The 17,830-nt window shown below is 38.3% G+C and overlaps 1 protein-coding gene across 14 annotated transcripts in view; it reads right to left on the reverse strand.

Moving 5' to 3' along the window:
* Nucleotides 1-3,808: 3,808 nt before the first annotated feature.
* lmo7a (LIM domain 7a) overlaps nucleotides 3,809-17,830 on the reverse strand; it is a 55,612-nt gene continuing 41,590 nt past the window's right edge. For 4 of the 14 annotated variants that reach the window (XM_056251842.1, XM_056251841.1, XM_056251839.1 and 1 more), the window contains 21 exons: nucleotides 17,572-17,711; nucleotides 16,612-17,248; nucleotides 16,164-16,337; nucleotides 15,664-15,778; nucleotides 15,129-15,290; nucleotides 13,966-14,141; nucleotides 13,789-13,852; nucleotides 13,305-13,361; nucleotides 13,119-13,196; nucleotides 12,079-12,104; nucleotides 11,779-11,886; nucleotides 11,475-11,567; nucleotides 10,625-11,100; nucleotides 9,753-9,809; nucleotides 9,528-9,583; nucleotides 9,189-9,347; nucleotides 7,885-8,074; nucleotides 7,508-7,759; nucleotides 6,479-6,587; nucleotides 4,597-4,699; nucleotides 3,809-4,511 (listed from right to left, as the gene is read on the reverse strand). In XM_056251842.1, the coding sequence (XP_056107817.1) occupies nucleotides 4,489-4,511; nucleotides 4,597-4,699; nucleotides 6,479-6,587; nucleotides 7,508-7,759; nucleotides 7,885-8,074; nucleotides 9,189-9,347; nucleotides 9,528-9,583; nucleotides 9,753-9,809; nucleotides 10,625-11,100; nucleotides 11,475-11,567; nucleotides 11,779-11,886; nucleotides 12,079-12,104; nucleotides 13,119-13,196; nucleotides 13,305-13,361; nucleotides 13,789-13,852; nucleotides 13,966-14,141; nucleotides 15,129-15,290; nucleotides 15,664-15,778; nucleotides 16,164-16,337; nucleotides 16,612-17,248; nucleotides 17,572-17,711 (3,255 nt within the window). In that variant the 3' untranslated portion in view covers nucleotides 3,809-4,488. Of the gene's footprint in view, nucleotides 4,512-4,596; nucleotides 4,700-6,478; nucleotides 6,588-7,507; nucleotides 7,760-7,884; nucleotides 8,075-9,188; nucleotides 9,348-9,527; nucleotides 9,584-9,752; nucleotides 9,810-10,059; nucleotides 10,476-10,624; nucleotides 11,101-11,474; nucleotides 11,568-11,778; nucleotides 11,887-12,078; nucleotides 12,105-13,118; nucleotides 13,197-13,304; nucleotides 13,362-13,788; nucleotides 13,853-13,965; nucleotides 14,142-15,128; nucleotides 15,291-15,663; nucleotides 15,779-16,163; nucleotides 16,338-16,611; nucleotides 17,249-17,571; nucleotides 17,712-17,830 lie in introns of those variants that run through there. The other 10 variants (XM_056251834.1, XM_056251831.1, XM_056251835.1 and 7 more) reach the window with 10 other exon arrangements.

Here is a 17,830-nt window from a genome sequence, read left to right on the forward strand (position 1 = left end):
ATCAAGTGCACTTGTGCCCTTTTAAGATTTTAAAAGTGTGATTCTGTCTATACCAAAATCTGCCCGCAGGCAGCTGTAATTTGCCAATACACCCTAAACTTCACACCATACTTGATCTCCTGAGATCATCAAAATCATTTAGTGTGAAAACAGAAGAATAACTTGTGACTTATATATTCACCTCCATGCCCAGCTCAGCACAATGGCAGCTAAAATCACTGCGGGCTAAAAAAAAACATTCTCTTAATAATAACTTCAAGCATATCTGCTTTCTCCAGCTGTGGCCGTCTTAGCATTCATGAGCAGTGACACATTTTCCAGTCACTGACAATGAAGGGTCAGGACATTTCATTGGAGGCCAAGCGTTAGACTGAGCAGTACAGTATGATAGAAGACAGATTGGATCTTTGAAGTATGCCATCAAGGGAAATTAGAAATCAGTGCCTGCAGTGATAGCACTCGGCTTAGGTCCTGACATAAAAAATGAATCACTTTCTACCCCCACACCAAATCTCCATTTGACTGAAGAGTGGGTGCTTTGCCCCTCTTTAAAAAAATCCCTTTGATTCTCACACCTGCAAGAATCCTTCCCTCATCCACTTCAGTCAGGTAGCCACTCGCTTCTCATGTGTGTGTTTGGCTCTAAAGTGCGGAGGAGAAACGATGCGGGATCTAAAAAAACTATGATTGAGGGTTGTGCTGCATGTCACTGCCAGGTTACTAAGTGCTGGTTTAATGGCCACTTTAGTCAATAAGCATATTACCCACCTCCACGAAACAACAGAAGCCTCCTGCACAGAAAGGCTGATAATAACAAGCCATGACAAAACACTAGAAAAGGGGGATACAACTCAACTACCTGTACAATGAACTAAAACAGGACCACTATAATATCCAAACAGACCTCTGCATTAAATGAAGGCTTTCAGGAAACTCAGTGTTGAAAAACTAAATGTGAGCTGCATAAAAAAAAGCAAGTGTACATTTGCCTCCACAGCGCTAGAACAAAATGAGAACATTCTTTATCCTTAATCGACCCAAAGTATTGCCTAGAGCTACAGTCCAGGACACATCAGATCTAATTGATTTCCTTTCACTTCATCAAAAGGTCCTCCAACAATCCTTTTCAAATTGCTGGAAGAAGCTTCTTCTCATCGTGACACAAGAAACGGTTGATGAGAAAAAAAAAAACATTGGTAAGTAGTAAAAGTACTAAGCCAAAAACACATTAAACTTGAAAAAAGCTGTCATTCACATGACATCACACAGCTATAGCAACCACAACCATCCAATCAATTTTTCTCTTGTTCAACAAGCTGTTTCACTTAGATATACATTTGGGAAGAAAAGACTATAACAACTTCCAATTCATGCAGACAAAAAACCGAACAAAAAGCAAAAAATTACTAAAGATTACTATTTTTTTTAATAGTATTATTAATACATACTATAATAGTATATAAATAACTCCATCAAACTAAGGTCTTTGATGAAACAGAGGACATGGAAAACTTAATAAAAATAAAACCAATAAAAAAAGTAAATCTCTTACATAAATGAATTAGCCTTACAATAAAATTAGCATTTTTAGATAAAAATATCTTTAGAGTGGTACAGGTATGAATGATTTTTTCCTTTATTTGTAAATGTTACCAAACATGTCAGATTAGAGAAGTGTAGCACCTTGCAGGTGATGTTCAGTGAGAAACTAAAACCATGGCAACTAGACAAGGCTGACATCAATCATGCGGACTAAAATTAGCATCAGTCCAGAATCCAGATAGCAGGTGGGCGAGCTTGGGGGTGGAGAAAACCCTCTATCCTTCCACCCACTCAGACGATGAGATCGGACATCTGTATCACCTCTTTAAATTAATTTCAAAGATCTCTTTATGCATGTTCCACAGGTCAGTTAAAACTGTTCATCTAGGCTAACAGCGCCTCCTGGAGCTGACTACGCGTCGATTAGAAACAACACGATGTGGGAGGGAAATCAGAAACAGTCTCTGCTTTCATGCATACTTAAAGGCAGGGTAGGCGATTTGTTCCAGAAACATTTTTTGTAATGCTGGTTGAAAGTCTCTTCACATCCTGATAGCAATCACTAAGATAAGTGGTCTAAATGTGTGTGTGTGTATATATATATATATATATATATAGTCTGTGGTAGGACCATAAAATGTTCATTGCATTCTGCACCCAAATGGAAACACATGGAAACCTGTGATGTTATACTCGGAGCGATTCATGACTCGAATTTATGCATTTCAACAGCAACACTATCAATGTTGAAATTAATCTGCAGCAGTTATTTGCTTATAGAAACACGAGCTCTTGATATAAGCCTACTTTAAGCGAAATCGAAGAACGAACTGATGTGACGTCATTACAAACAAAATCAGGCCAAAACAAACTTCGTTTGGAGTCCGTTTTGGAAGTTCGAAACAGTTTACCAAAGTGAACTTTCCGGAAAAGTTCCCTACAGCTGGTTAACACATTTGTACTACAATTGGGCGATTACGTGGCGATTACGTGATGGGTAGGTGCGCGTGGAGGCTTTGCATTCTTTCACTAGGAAATCTTTTATGGTTCATTTCTCCTGTTCAGTCCATTGAGGTCAGACGTCCGTGAGTGAAAACATGAAAACACTGGAGAGCTGCGTTATTTTGATGAAATGAGACTGACAGTTTTTCATGTTTAATACGGTAAAGCTGCTTGATTTTAAGCAATCTATTGTATAAAGGGCTATATAAATAAACATGATGTGACTTTACTAGAGTGCTGAATTACAGAGCTCATGCAAACATCCACGTTGCTTTTCTTATGCTTTATTAAAAAAAAAAAGCTTGCCGTTTTCTCAATTTTGTTGCGTGTTTATTGTGTTATCGAGAGGACATATTCATCGAACCGTCGCTTTTCAGCAGTGTGGGCGGCGTCGGATGATCGCTAACAGTAGCTATATCACTGCGCACGGATTTCGAACTTCGCTTTATCCCTAAACGAAAAAGAACTTTGCCGTGAGTAGCCTATATCGGGGCCTTAATCCCATCTCGTGACGTTAGAATATGCAGGTTTATTAAGCAAATAGAAATAAATAGAGAGAAAGTATAGATAATAAATAAGTAGCTAAGAAGGCTAAGTAGCCAACTAGAGTTTTACATTTTCTGGATGATGCAGAAAGTACTGGAAACTCTTGGAAGGAAACTCCCTTGTAAATCTAGAAAAAAATTACACTCACTTTTTAGCTTCAGGTGATCTAACTGTGCCATATGTTCCATACAGGGTAGGAAAGACAGTGAAATACACATGGGGAGACAGAGAGAAATTTAGCTTTTTAAATGTTTACAATGTTTATATTGATAGGTATTTACTTGCTAGTTATCTGGCAATACTACTCTGATATGAGAATCAGCTGATGCTCTCCATTAGAAGTAAGAAAACTATTGGCTGCATATAACATTTTCATCGTAATGCTCCCAAGGCCCTGATACATCTGATTCAGAGGACCAGCAGTAAGTTGCCAACAGATGTTGGCAGTGTGCAATTGTAATATCATTAGGGAACAGCAACAAAAATACACTCATTGAAAACATAGTATCATGGGAAATGCAGTGTAGTACTATGTAATAAAAATACATGAACCAAAAGGTTTTGGATGAAATTCCCCTGCAACTGTGATGAGGTTACAGTATGAACTCTATGAAAGGTGAGTCAATGTTACTTGGAGACAGCAATGATGAATTCAGTCTAGTCTTAGGTGTAGAAATCTTATTAATGAGAGATTAGTCAACTAAATCACACCCAGGAATGACATAGTTTGGTAAATTTTATTTACAATTATTAGTGAGTACACTGCTTTTGTTCTAGATTCTTGTTCCCCCAGCAGAGAAATTGCTCAGATGCATAAAATAGATGCTACCAGTATATAACTAATGAGTGCTCCTTACTAACCATGCCATTTTAAATAAATTCTAAACGGATTTATCCTTAATTATCTTTCCCCGTCAAAAAACAAAAAGGCACACAGATGAAGTGGAATATTAACAGGATATTTTAGTCAGCAAACCCTTATATAACACATACTGCAGGAGAAACCTAGACAAGGAATAACAATAAAATAGCATATTTCTATTAATTAATATAAACACTTTTAGGACCATACAAATATTTGTTAACCAGCAAGAAATCATAAGAATCTTTCAATCAGTGATGATGAAAAAGACAGTGTATGATTTATCTTTTCAAATGCATAGTTCATATTCAGGTACATGCACGTCCCTTTTGTACAAACAATTACTAATACTTTCAAATAAACATAACCTTAGGAATCTCACCCTCTCATAAGTAAAAAAGGAAGAATAGAAGTTCATTGAATTATCAAGGCTGGCTGAATCACTCAATGGTTATCACATCTCCAACACACTCTTTAGTGTTTACAGTTCCTTGTCTGTGATTGGTTCTTCCTCAATCTGCTGCAGTACAGCAAGATCACATGGCTGTGGGCTGCCCAGCTAGAAAGAGAACAAATATAGTCATAAAGAAGATCAGAAATCACTATATTGCACAATGCACATATTGTAGAGATGTCTGGCCTACTTTTGAGTCGCACATAGCAGGAGTTACAATAGAGCTGTTGGTTTCGTATTCTGACTTCTGCTCCTGCTTCTGAGCCTCCCAAATCAGACCTGCAGTCAGAGCACTGTAAACGCAAGATGAAAGAACACATTGTTAGACAGTCAGAATCCTCAATGTACTGCCATATCATACACTCACCTCCATCTAAGAGTGAGAGAGAGAATCCTAGCTTGAGGTCAAAGGCAGCAGCATAAGAGGATATGAAATTGAAGTTGTAACACCAGCCCAAAGGACCAGAAATAACCCGGCAACAAGATTAGAAAGAGGACAATGCAGTGTGAATAAAAGGATGAGCAGAAATACATATGACTGGCACTGGAGAATGACGAGTATGTGCGAGGAATGATAAAGCTCTAGATGAGCCACATATGGCTGCTCTGAAGGTAAAGACAGGAATAAATTCAGAAGGGAATTAAATAAGAATGCCTACTGATAGCGTTGTTTATTTACACGCACTTGTCTGTGCTGTTTTAGCACCCGATTCTCTACAGAAATGTGCTAAATGCCAGCCTGGTTAAACCAGACCATTCTCAGTTGTAACTGAGTTATGGTCTGGCAAAGCGTCATAGACAAATCATTTCCAGAGGGGCGTCACCGACGGACGTCGTGGATAGACCTAAAACCAATCAGAGCGATGAAGGAGATGACGTATGCAGACTCCGAGTGTTGTTCTTTGCTCGATTTTTAACAAAAAGGAAACGTTCAAATCGCGTAAAACAGACGCGATAGCTGATTCGAACGAGTGATGTTCGACGGCGGCATCCATCTTAGTAATGTAGGCTACAAAATCTGCTTCAAAATCCCAGCGCTGTCGTCATCGTGTAAAGCCCGCCCCAACGTTTCTGACTGGTGCCGCGATTTCAACGGATTGGAAATGGGCTTGAATGAGCTCTTTGCCAGACTAACTTTCAGAGCAAATCTAATTTTGCCGGAAGTTGTCTGGGTTTTCCCAGGCTAGCTAAATGCACTATGCACAGTGCAATTTACCATCTTGCAGGCCATTTTTTGAGTGCTAAATTATGGAAGATGCAGCAGATTACTGCAATCTGGAGTTCTTAACCGGGCCACTGTGACAGTTAAATAGCACACAGAAAGTATGCTTGATTACACAACATTTTTGGATATATGTCCCATCATTACACTTTTTATCATCATTTGATGAATTACCCTTGCAAATTGGACACATACACAAATATGCCTTTTAAATACAACTTTATAATAGCACAATGTTCACTGCACCAGTCAAATAGTACTTAGAATTTAGTGAATAAGGTGCAATTTATTGTTCTATTCTAATTTGCATATAAATGAGGTGTGTTTACGCAATCTAGTTTTTATTTAAATATGCCACGGTGCAGTGCTAATCCAGCACATAAAGGGTAACTGGTAAAGTTAGACTATAGGTGGTTAGTGAATAAGGTGTGTTTTTGTCATGGGATTTTTTGACACAGATGCAATCAAAATCTTCACAGTACAACAATTATTGAAGCAAAATCACACTTATTCCATCATGGCAGAAATGGATTTGTGTAGTCCAGCCTTTTAAAAATGCACATGGTTTCTTCTTGATGGTTTCTTTACATTTGAGAGAAACAAATTACAGTCTTTTCGGAAAGAAAGGAAAGTCACAGGGCAGAGCTGTCAGTGTCGTTATCCACAAATCAGCTAGAGAGTTAGAATTGGCATTTTGATTCTCTGGGTTGACATTTTGATGGCTGAGTTTATACAGCATGTGCACACAACAACTGATTAGAATAATCATAAAAGCAGGCAGGGCAGATTAGTCAGGTTAGTCACTGATGAAGCCAGGCTTGACCTGAGCTCGGAGTAGCTGAAAGCTCACCTTGAAACAATTCAAATGAAAACAGAGCCCCAGGGACTCGATGATCATGGCTGCTCCTTTGCCCAGTGGTGTACTACAGAACGAACAGATTTTCCTGCCACTCACTGACCTAGATTACACAAAACATGATCTGAGGGCTAAGCAACAGACTTGTACACAGCCCATGGCTTATGTGGGGTCCAAACACATTTTGAAGACAACAAAAATATGGGAGACACATGGGGATGGATGGAATTGTTTAGGTCCGTGGTTATCAAATGGTTTTGCTTGATGAGCCAAATTAGACATCAAGTGGCAGCCCAACATAGTATCTAAACTGTTTATCATATAAAATGTCAACAAAACATTCTTAAGGTGTGGTCATAACAAGTTGAGTGCACCTTTATCATATTCATTTATTAGCCTATTAACACTGGGCCAATTATATATTAACTGCAAAAAAAAAAAGGGGGATTTTTTTTAATTCAAATGAAAATTCAGTCATCATTTACTCACCCTCATGCCATTCCAACCCTGTATGCATTTCATTCTTCTGCTGAACACATTTTGAATAATGTTAATAACTAAAAAGTTTTGGTTCCTATTGACTTCCATTATATTTTTTGTCCATACAATGGACGTAAATGGGAACCATAACTGTTTAATTAACAACTATTTTCTTTTGTCTTCCACAGAGGAAAGGAAATACAGATTTGGAATGACACAAGGGGGAGAAAATGCCAGAATTTTCCTTAAAACAATCCTTAAAACAAAATAAATATGTATTTTGTATTAATGCACTAGGATTTTTTTTTACTTGTCTTAATTTAAATAAAAAATTTGCAGTTTATTAGGACACATGGCCTTTGATGTCAACAACAAAAATGGATGGTTTTTTGATTGATTCACCTTTTAAAACCTGATAAGTCTTTTGTTTTGCTATCCACAATTAGTTGCATTTTATTATTCTGCTGTCAAAAGCCCACTAGTTGGGAACCACTGTTTTAGAGTATTTAGAAACCAATAACAATTTCTTTTAGCAAAGAATACCTATTTCGTTGTGGAGCTCGAGGCTCTGGCTCTGGTGTGGTTGCGGATGAAGACCAGGATTGCTTAAGGGAGCTCATGGACTGAGAAGCCTCTAGATTGGCAGACCCTGGACGTCCACTATGGTACGACGAGGAGCCAGAGAGGGCAGAATGAGGACGGCTGTAGTCTGGTATGGACGAGGTGCTGTTAGATGTGCTCCATGATGATCTCCAGGAGGAACGAGGCAAATCAAGGTTGTCAAGAGACTCGCCCCTGCAAGAAAAGTGAGTTTGTCAATGTTTGAAGCTCACAAGTAACATCAGTTGTATCTTTACAGGAGCACTCAGTCGTTTTTTTCCTCATTGTTTACAAAGTAAGAAAAATTGGCATATACTAACCTCCTAATGGGAAGATCGACCGGTTCTTTGGCGGTGACACTGGCAGAGGTCTCCTGGCGAATCCAGCTGTTGTCTGTGTTCAAGGAAGTCTTCTTCTTCATTTCCTGAAGGATCTGCTGCCTTTCCAATTCAGCCCGAGATAGAGGCTCTTTCTTATAGTCCCTGCTGACCTCAGCCAGACCACCGCTTGCTGCTCAGACAAAAATTACCATTAATAACATAGTGACAAGTTGTAATTAGATAAATATCATGTAATTTCACATCAAGAGCAATTGATTTCAGATAATCTTCATATGATTATATATATATAGTGGGGTCTGAATGTCCACAGAAAGACCACAGTGAAAATCTGGGATTCAAAATATAAATGTAAGCCTGGCAATAAAAAAAAAAGAGTCACAGACAGGATCATCTCAAATCATGCTGAAGAAAATGATCATCAGGTTTTTTACATAAAGTTCATGCAGCTCTTGTGTTGCTGTTATTAAAGCAAAACGAGGATAACCAAAATTAAGACATCCTTAAAAAATTTAACTTAGTATTTTTTTTTTTACTGATAATATACACAACCTTTTAAAAGTCTGGGGTTGGCAAGATTTTAAAAAAAAAAGTTGTTTCAAAGAAGTCTCTTAGCTCACTAAGACTACTGTTTTTCTGTTTTGATCAAATAAATGCAATGTTGTTAAATATTATTACAATTTAAAAATAACTATTGTCTATTTTAATGTTTTAAAATGTGATCGACAAAGCTGAATTTTCAGCATCATTACTCCATTCTTCAGTGTCACATGATCCTTCAGAAATCATTCTAATATGCTGATTTGGAGCTCAAGAAACATTTCTTATTATCAAAGGTGAAAAGTTATGCTGTGCATCTTAATATTTTTGAGAAAACTGTGACCATTTTTTTAATGATTATAGAAAGTTTCAAAGAAAAGCATTTATTTGAAATAGAATATTTTAACAATGCATTCTTGCAGAATAAATGTATTCTTAAAAAAAAAAAAAAAAAAAAAAAAAAAAACCTTACTGACCCCAAACTTTTAAAATGCTAGTGTAATATATATTAGATCATTTGAAAAAAGTTAATAAAATTAGAACAATTTAAAAATAGAAACATTTCTCTCAGGCTGTTTGACCCCACTGTTTTTATATTACAGTTTTTAATCAAATGCACACTGATCACATGGACACAGACTCGATTACATCTGATTTTGCTGACATTGCATCTGTCAAATTTGCAGAAAATAAGGCCAAGCTGATTGGTTGAGCTGATTGATTGGCATGGGTCCGAGCCGCCCCACCTCTCTCTGGGTCTCTGTATTTCATGGCATTGAGGATGCTCCTCCTCTCAAGCTCTAGCTCACTCGCTGCCTCCTTTCTCTGGATCTGAGGGTTTTTCTTTCGCCTCAGTTCCTCCTCCAGCAGCCATCCTGCGATCCCCCTGTGTCTGCTGTACACACCTGAAGAGAGCCACAGACTCTACACCACTGTACTGTCTGTGTGATTTAACTCCAGCCCTTACAACATGTGGCACACTGACAACACGCTCTTCAGGAATGCTGTCTCAGCGGCCCCTTATTTGTCAAACCAACAATAGACACGCATAAAGGGTTAGAGGAAAAGATAAAAGCTGCACTGACCTTTAATATCTGGTTTTGCAACCTCATCAAGTTCTGGAGTAGATTTGGAAATGGACCTGCAAACCGAACCGAAAGAGAGAATACGATTACTCGGTCCGATAAACATTCAGATGAAAGATCTTATCAATGTATAACTCCTGTATGGACGCATAGCCTGAAAGCATTGCATTCATTTACAACTTTGTTAAATAAAAATGGTAGTGCAAACAGCAGAGTCCAATTTACCTGTGCGAGTAGGATAATTCAGGGTAAACATTGGTATAGCCAAAGGAGTCCACCTTACTGTGGCCAAACAGCAGAATCAGCACAGACAAGCAGATGTTCACACAGTCATGATTGGACAACATTAATAGAAGATAAATTAGTGTGATTATTAATGCATGAGTAAAACACATACTAGGGCTGGGTAGCAGGACTAAAATCTTAAATCGTGGCATGAGTATCTTGTATCGCGGCAACAGCATGTATCACAATATAGTTATTAAAAAATGTATAAAAAAAAAAAAAAGGATTTTATATTACTACTGATTTATTATACTATAGTGTTAAAAGTTTGGGGTCAGTACGTTGACAGTAAAACCTGTTACAAAAGATTTCAGTTACATAAATGCTGTTCTTAATGTTAATTCATCAAAGAATCCTGAAACTTTTTCAGTAGGTTTTTTACAGTGTATAGGCTTCCTCATCTTAACTAATTTCACTATGTATTTTCGCATTATTCCATGTTTCTTCATTGCTCTTAATGTGTAAATAATGCAAAGCAGTCATGCTCACTAATATATACATACAGTACCGATGCATAGAATGTATTACAAATTTATAGTGTCATACCGCCCAGCCCTAACACAGACAATGTTAGTTTAGTCAGGTTACTTTGGTATTTAAAGCAGGACTAATACATATATTTGTCAAGCATGTTATTCAATGCCATTCCTTGATGTTATTGTTCTGGAAGTAAAAAAACAAACAAAACCTGTTTAAACTGCATGCTTGAGAAAATGATACATTCATATTAGCATGACACAGATAATGAAAGATGGGACATAAAATTAAAACAAGTGAAACCAGCTAATGACTGTTGAAACGCAGAAACTCACTCTTGATCCTGAAAACTCTTCTGCTCTTCCAGTTGCCTCCATTCCTCCTCTCTTCTGTTCCTCTCTTTTTCCTGAAGGAGGCGCTCTTCTTCTCTCTTCTTCCTCTGTTCCTCAAGGCGCTCTTGTTCTTTCGTCTTCCTCCTCTCTTCCTCTAAACGCTGCCTCTCCTCTTCTCTGCTCTTCCTCTCTTCTTCTCTCTTCTTTTCCTCAAGACGCTGTTGTTCCTCTCTTTTTCTCCTCTCTTCCTCTAACCGCAGCCTCTCTTCCTCTCTTTTTCTCCTCTCTTCCTCTAACCGCAGCCTCTCTTCCTCTCTTTTTCTCCTCTCTTCCTCTAAACGTAGCCTCTCCTCCTCTCTTTTCTTCCTTTCTTCCTCTTGCTGGGCCAATCTGGAGGCCTCTTGCTCTTCCCATGAAACAGTAGGTTGTCTGATGGAGGGAAGAGGGGAGTAGAGGTTGTGTCTGTTCAGCTCCATCTCCTGTTCAACAACAATCAAAGAGTTGTTTGACAGTAACAATGACATACCCCTTACAAAATCTGAAGAAAAAAAATTGTTTGCATGCCCTTATGTAGCTATATGAAATTACAGGCATTTACATAAATCCCACAAGATAAAATAATAGGTTTTGTTTTGCTGGAAAATCACCAGATTATTTATGTTAACTTTTGAAAAGTGTAATATGTGCAAATGTAATTATTTTTTATAAATTCTGTTATATTTCTTTTGGAATATACTTTCTCCCGTGAACATGGTCTAATTATTGCTGAGGCATCCATAAAATACTGACCTGCATACAACAATGGTTTACTGTAAATAAATGCATGACATAACATGACATATACATAACATACCTCCTCATAATCTTTGGGGCCCTCTTTGACAAGATCTTGCTGTGCCTTTTTCCACTCCTCATCAAGTTTTTCTTGGTCTTTTCTGTACTTCTCCTGCACAAGGAGAACAAGAAAAAAACAGTTTGAGTTTGCATGATCAGCAGCACAATACTTATCTCCTTCCAGAACTAGTTTCTACAACCTTAGGAAAAAATTATCTCACAACTATTCATTTAAATGCTATATATTCTTTTACCCAACAACATAACCCATATTTAGGCCATAACTCTATAAAGCACAACGGTTGAGCTCATATACTATTCACCTGCAGCAAACGCTCCTGCTCTTTCTGCCACTTCTCCTGACGTCTGCGCTCTTCTTCTGGGTCCCAGGACCAGCGTGTAGTGGATGTAGTGATAGAGGGCATGGGAAGCTACACACACAGAAAACGCTTTGAATTATTGGAGCCAACCACTGGTCAAATAAAATATCCCAGATATCCTTTACAATATCTTGGCATGTCACAGATCCAAAACCCTATAATTCACTTATTATTAATTAATCAGATCATATGCATATAAGCAACAGTGGTTGGATTAAAAGAAAACATTGAAACTCAACTTACATTCGATATTGCTGTATCAGATCCACCTGTAAAAAAGAGCTACAATTAGATGCTTCTTCTTAGACAGTGTAGCGTACATTTTGAAAAAAAAAAACCTTCATCATAGCATGAAGGGAACACATGAACAGCATTCCATCCCAATATCTGATAACATACAATCTATTAAAAAATAAGAAACCCATAACCCAACAGTACCATAAATAAATGTTAAATTAGAACCACATGCAGACTCGGATAAACAAATGCATGCAAAGACTTCAATAAACAAACCAGTCCAGTCCCCTCCCCATATGCAATGCCACATGCAGAAGCACTGGCTATTAGTAAAACCAAACCCCACATCCATGCCCAGCACAGCATGCACTATTTGCATTCACAACACAATACCAACACACTCCACACTGATTACGGATTTATTTTCCTGAGCTGCTTCTACAATCAAGAATATACAGCAAGAATGACTTGAGTGTGTGAAGGTAAAACAGTCTCATATTCATATCTGTCTTATCCTAAATTCTTTCATTTATACCTGTGGGGAAAATCTTTGAAATTATATTAATATGGGACTGTAAGTAAGGTATCAGCAAGTACTTTTTTCTACTTTTATTTAAAGTGCTTTGGATGTTGGTATGGTCCTGACATGCTGTCTTTCAGAGGCCTCAGAGAATGACTAATGAAGATATATTTTAAAAACAATTTACAAACTCTTAAGGTTTGTTCGCACTGACAGCGCGAGTAGAATCTTTTTGATGAATCAGTGGATCTGCTTCACAAGTTTATTTAATGAATCAGATTTAAAAATTATCCAGTTAAACTTACTGACTCTGATCTGTCTGTGGTTCACAGCCTATTGGAGGGAAGATTATCAGTGATGAATGATGGCAGAGTTGCCATTTTTAGATAAACTAGTTTGTTTTGTTCCTTTGCACTATTTACTCGCCAATTTTACTCTACTTTTTAGAGTACTCTGGCTCCTGTAGACAGCATGTCAGCAGCGCACAAGATGGAAGTTGACACTGCACACTCAACCCCCCCTTTACCACAGAGGTAGACCAGAGAACTGACTGTGAGCCCTGCAGAGCCTGAGGGAAGAGCACAGAGGTTATGAGGGGCTCCTGCTAGAGAGAGGAGAGGAGGATGGCAGGATGAAGACTTAGCGGTTTACCCACAGCCCCCGAAACACATAGCCTGAACGCATCAGCACTGCACTGATGCTGTTCTGTTACCTTGTTCAAAAAACTCTGATCTCCTTTTTAAGTTTTTCACAGAAATGGATTCAGATTCTACACAGGAGATAAAAATGTTAGAAGAAGATGAATTTGTCCTGGGGAAGTAGATTTAGCAATTCATTCTTAATCCACACTGCTTTCTTTAAAAAAAGTTTGGTAGAAATAAAAAATGGTACCATATATGAGATCAGCTATCTAAATTATATGCACATACTGTGTTTATACAGTATATATATATATATACACACACACACACTGTATAAACACAGTATGTGCATAGCATTTGGAAAGCTGATCTCATTTTGAATAATCTTTATCACACTGTTTTAAGTTAATCAAAAACAAGCATTCTTGTCAAGCTATTAAACAACCTCAGAACAAGATTTGCAAATTTTCTGCAAACATGCGTTTATTAAAACAAGCATACAACAAAAAACCTTTACAGAATATTTCCAAGCAATTAGCTGAAATAGTAATTTACCTTTATTATTCATATTCTCTGAATCCTCACGGAAACCACCATTTATTCCATTTGAACCATAATTCTGTGGAAAAAAGGTAATCAGTTTAACATTATGAAAGAAGCTTTAAAATACATTCAATTACCAACTAAAAAATAAAGTGCCATATATAGTAGGTAATTAATTAGTCTGCTCACATTGCCTGGCTGTGAGCTGACATTCATGGTTTTCACAACGTTGTCCTTGGTTTGTTGGGATGTGAAATCCAGGTTGGTGCTGAGGTATGACTCAGAGGGACCTAGAGGATCCAGACTGGTCAGATTGATGGTCTTATGGCTTTTAAATGGAAGGGAAGGTAGGTCTCTGCCCCAGTCTGATTGTGGCATGTCAACAAAACCATTCATTTCAAAAACAGAGAATTAGCAAACTATGAAAACAGATGTACGACTACAGACAGATTCTAAAAACTGAATGTGTCTGGTAAATACTTCTAAAATGTGGGGATGAAAGACAGACCACCTTCCCCTGCCATGCAGTCAGAATGAGCTCCACAGACATCAGGTTTACCGACAAGCTTACAGATGCCCTCTGATCTGCCTTCAGTCACAAACTATAAGCCTGTTAGTAAACACTGAAAATATGAACCACTGAAAATATAAAGAACCACTTACTTTAGAAACTAAGATAATGCACTGTTTAGGAAAAATACAAACACACTACATATATACTGAAGAAACCACACCACGGAAAGGTAGACAAAGGAATAGTTCACCCAAAAATGAAAAACGGTTATTTTATAAAACTAAAATATGTGCTCCATATAAAATAATCTTAACTTAAATAAAACAAAACAAAATAAAAAGTTGGAATATAGTGCACAAATGTCATATGGACTTTTTTCATGGTACTTTATTGTAGTTTTGTCCTTTTTGGAGCTTGACACAGTCCACTATACATATTTTAAGCATACATATATATTTTTAATAAAATTGTCTTTTTTTAAATCACACACAAAAAACAGCAGCATACAGGTTTGGAAATATTAATAGCATTTACATTTTTTTGAGTGAACTTTTCCTTTAAATGGGAAAAAAAGCAGAAAAAAGAATATCAGCAACAAGAAAGCCAAACACACAACTGACAAGCATATACGAGATGAACATAGATGATACACACTATGTGTTGCTACTACAGTAGATATATAGACTTTAACTACAGGGTCAACCAAGAACAGAGGATCTTAGTCTGCAATATGTAGCAAAAGGTTACAATAAGAAGTCTGGCGATGTTTTTTCTGTTGAAAGCTTTACCAAAGCTTGCTGTAGTGAGAGCTGCACTCGATGAGATGGCGGGGACTTACTATTCTTGCCATGTCTGCGGATGTCCATAAGCAGACTTCCCTGCTGCAATGCCTCCTCCATACTGCTCTTCCACTCATTATAGCTCATGTCTGCCACCTGGTGCCCGTTCACCGCAAGGATCTCATCTCCAACCTTAACCTGACCGAGCTCCGCTGTGCTGCCTGCATTGCACACATGCATTATACACAAAATAAATGTAAAATACTCCACAAAACAATTATAGGAATGACAATGATGCCCAAACTGTGATTTATATAACTAAACATTATTTATTTTAGCATCTCAGACAATACATTTTGTTTCATGCACATTTTGTTCCATTGCTATCTTGGGCAACTAGAGGCTCATCAGATTTAACCTAGAAAAATATCTGCCCTATATACTGTAGCAGTACAGTACATGTGTTTTAGTAGCAGACGTTGTCTGAAGCTGGAGGTAGAGCCTGTACTTTGTGCTTCATTAATTCACTGGGCAGCACATGAGATCACTTTTTACATCACTTCTATTTCAGAGGACTTAAACAGTTTATTTTACCTGGAACTACAGATTTGACACGGACCCCAGTGGAGTCCCAGTTGTTCTGAAAGCCAAAGTCCCGGCTGCTGTTGGGTTTCTGGTTTAGGCTGATTCTCATCTCACTGTAGTCCACCTGGAAGACACAGACAGGTCAGCTATACACAGAAAGTGAAGTGATTTCACATGAAGTGATTTCTGGTTTTCGGGAGTATGCCATTGAGATTTATTGTAATACAATCTAAATTACTTTGAGGAGTAGGAACATTGACATCCAAATTGCCATTAATCTACACAGAAGGCAACCCAGACCACAAAATGTCACTATAAACTTTTTAAATGCTCTGGATTTAGTCAGATTTACTGAATATAAAGTGCTTGTGTGTCTGTCTCTACATTTTCTAAAGCAAAAGCAAATTTCACATGCAAAGTTATTGTAATTTGTAGTTGAGATTTGCTCAGGAGTGTCTTGCCTCAACTGGAGGGATGAGAGGGAATGAAGATTTAGGCAGGGGCAACACCTTGTTGATCGGAGGGACAGGAGACGGGGTTCTCTCCTCTTCGTCACTGCTCTGCTTAGGGCTTTCCTGGGACATATCCTCATCTTCTTTCACATACTGAGCATAGCGGTTGAAAACTGTAGGTTTCTTGAGGCTGTCTGTCTCTCCATTGGTGCGCTTAAGTGAGTCATCCATCTAAAAGGTTTGAAAAATAATTTTTACTTCCAGAACCACTGCACTCTTTAATGACACTGTACGCTTTGCCAAATCTGGCTTCCACATTACAGTTTTATTCTTGTGTTGTAACTCAATTAGATTCTTTATAATTCATATGAGCTGTAATTACATCAGAACTTCATTGTAAATCGATCGCACACTGTGGCAGGTAGCATAATGTTCTCAAAGACCTTCATTCATTAAAAAAGAAAAACGGCATCATGGTGTTTGAGACCAAACAGGGCCAACTCACCGTGAATGCTCTGGGAAGAGAGGTTATTCGGGTGGCCTGTGTGCCGAATGGCCTGGGCGTAACTACAGAGGTGAGTCTTGCGCTATCTGATCTCTGGTAGCTCCTGGGGAGGGAGGCAGAAACTTGATCCAGCCCAGACTGCTTTGTATCCATTGAATTGGGCTTATACAATGAGCTAATGGTGCTGCTGTAGTTTTCAACTGGCTTAGTTTTGCTAATCGAGTCTGAGCTGTTGAGAACGCTGCTGGGTTTACTGACGCCGATGGGCTTGATCATGCTGGTGGGCTTAATCAGGCTGGTGTTGCTGTAGGAGAAAGCAGGAACTGGATCATCCAGAAGGTTTTGGGTTGTTGTTTTGCTCTCCTGAATGCTGTTATTCATTGTAAGTGGGATATCTGGGCTAGAGCGATCAGGTTTGCTAGGAAAATCGGGCTGATGTGATGCCAGGGTGCCAGCCACAGGTTCCTTTTCTCTCATAGATGGTATGGAGGGTAGTGAAGGTTTTTCCGTGGGGGCGTAAGGGGTGTCAATGGTGTAGCTACGTGCTGGCAGAGTTCTGCTTCGGGGTACAGGTTCTTCAAATACATCATCAATGGAGTTAAAGCTGTCCCTGTAGTTGCTTTGCTCACGGCTCTCTCTGAAAAGGAGCAGGAGGGAGGCAGGACAAGAACCGCGATTAGATTACACTTTTACAATGAGCAGACAGCGGATCAGAGAAAGTAGAACACACTACACTCTCCGCACTTACAACAGACAACAGAAATGACAAAAAACAAACAGTGACAGCAACATTTCATCATAGTACACCACACACAATAACAAAAATAAATTACAATTAGGAAAATAAAATAAAACTAAATTAATAATTTAAATTAAATATTGAATTAAATATACAGTTTTGTACTGTTTAAGCTTTAGAGACACACAACTACAGCTTGATTTGAAGGAATGGATGTTCACCTCTCATCATGCATTTCCTTCAAGGTCTTTGATTTCCTGGTGTCGCTTGAAGTGATCTGCTCGATCTGTTCTCGCTCTTCTTTCTTTTTCACAATGTCAGAATTCACACTCCTGCGCTTATTCTTCCACCTTGAAAGATCCTGCAGGGATGAGGAGAAAGACGCTCAGCCTCCATAACTGGAGCACAGGTGCTTATTCATAAGCAGTAACGGTAGGAGGGACAGTGCAGGGGAAGGGTGGAGAGATACGAGGACAGATT

The sequence above is a fragment of the Rhinichthys klamathensis genome, unplaced genomic scaffold (genome assembly GCF_029890125.1).
Source record: "Rhinichthys klamathensis goyatoka isolate OS25496 unplaced genomic scaffold, OSU_Roscu_1.1 h1tg000090l_1, whole genome shotgun sequence".
Classification (NCBI taxonomy): domain Eukaryota; kingdom Metazoa; phylum Chordata; class Actinopteri; order Cypriniformes; family Leuciscidae; genus Rhinichthys; species Rhinichthys klamathensis.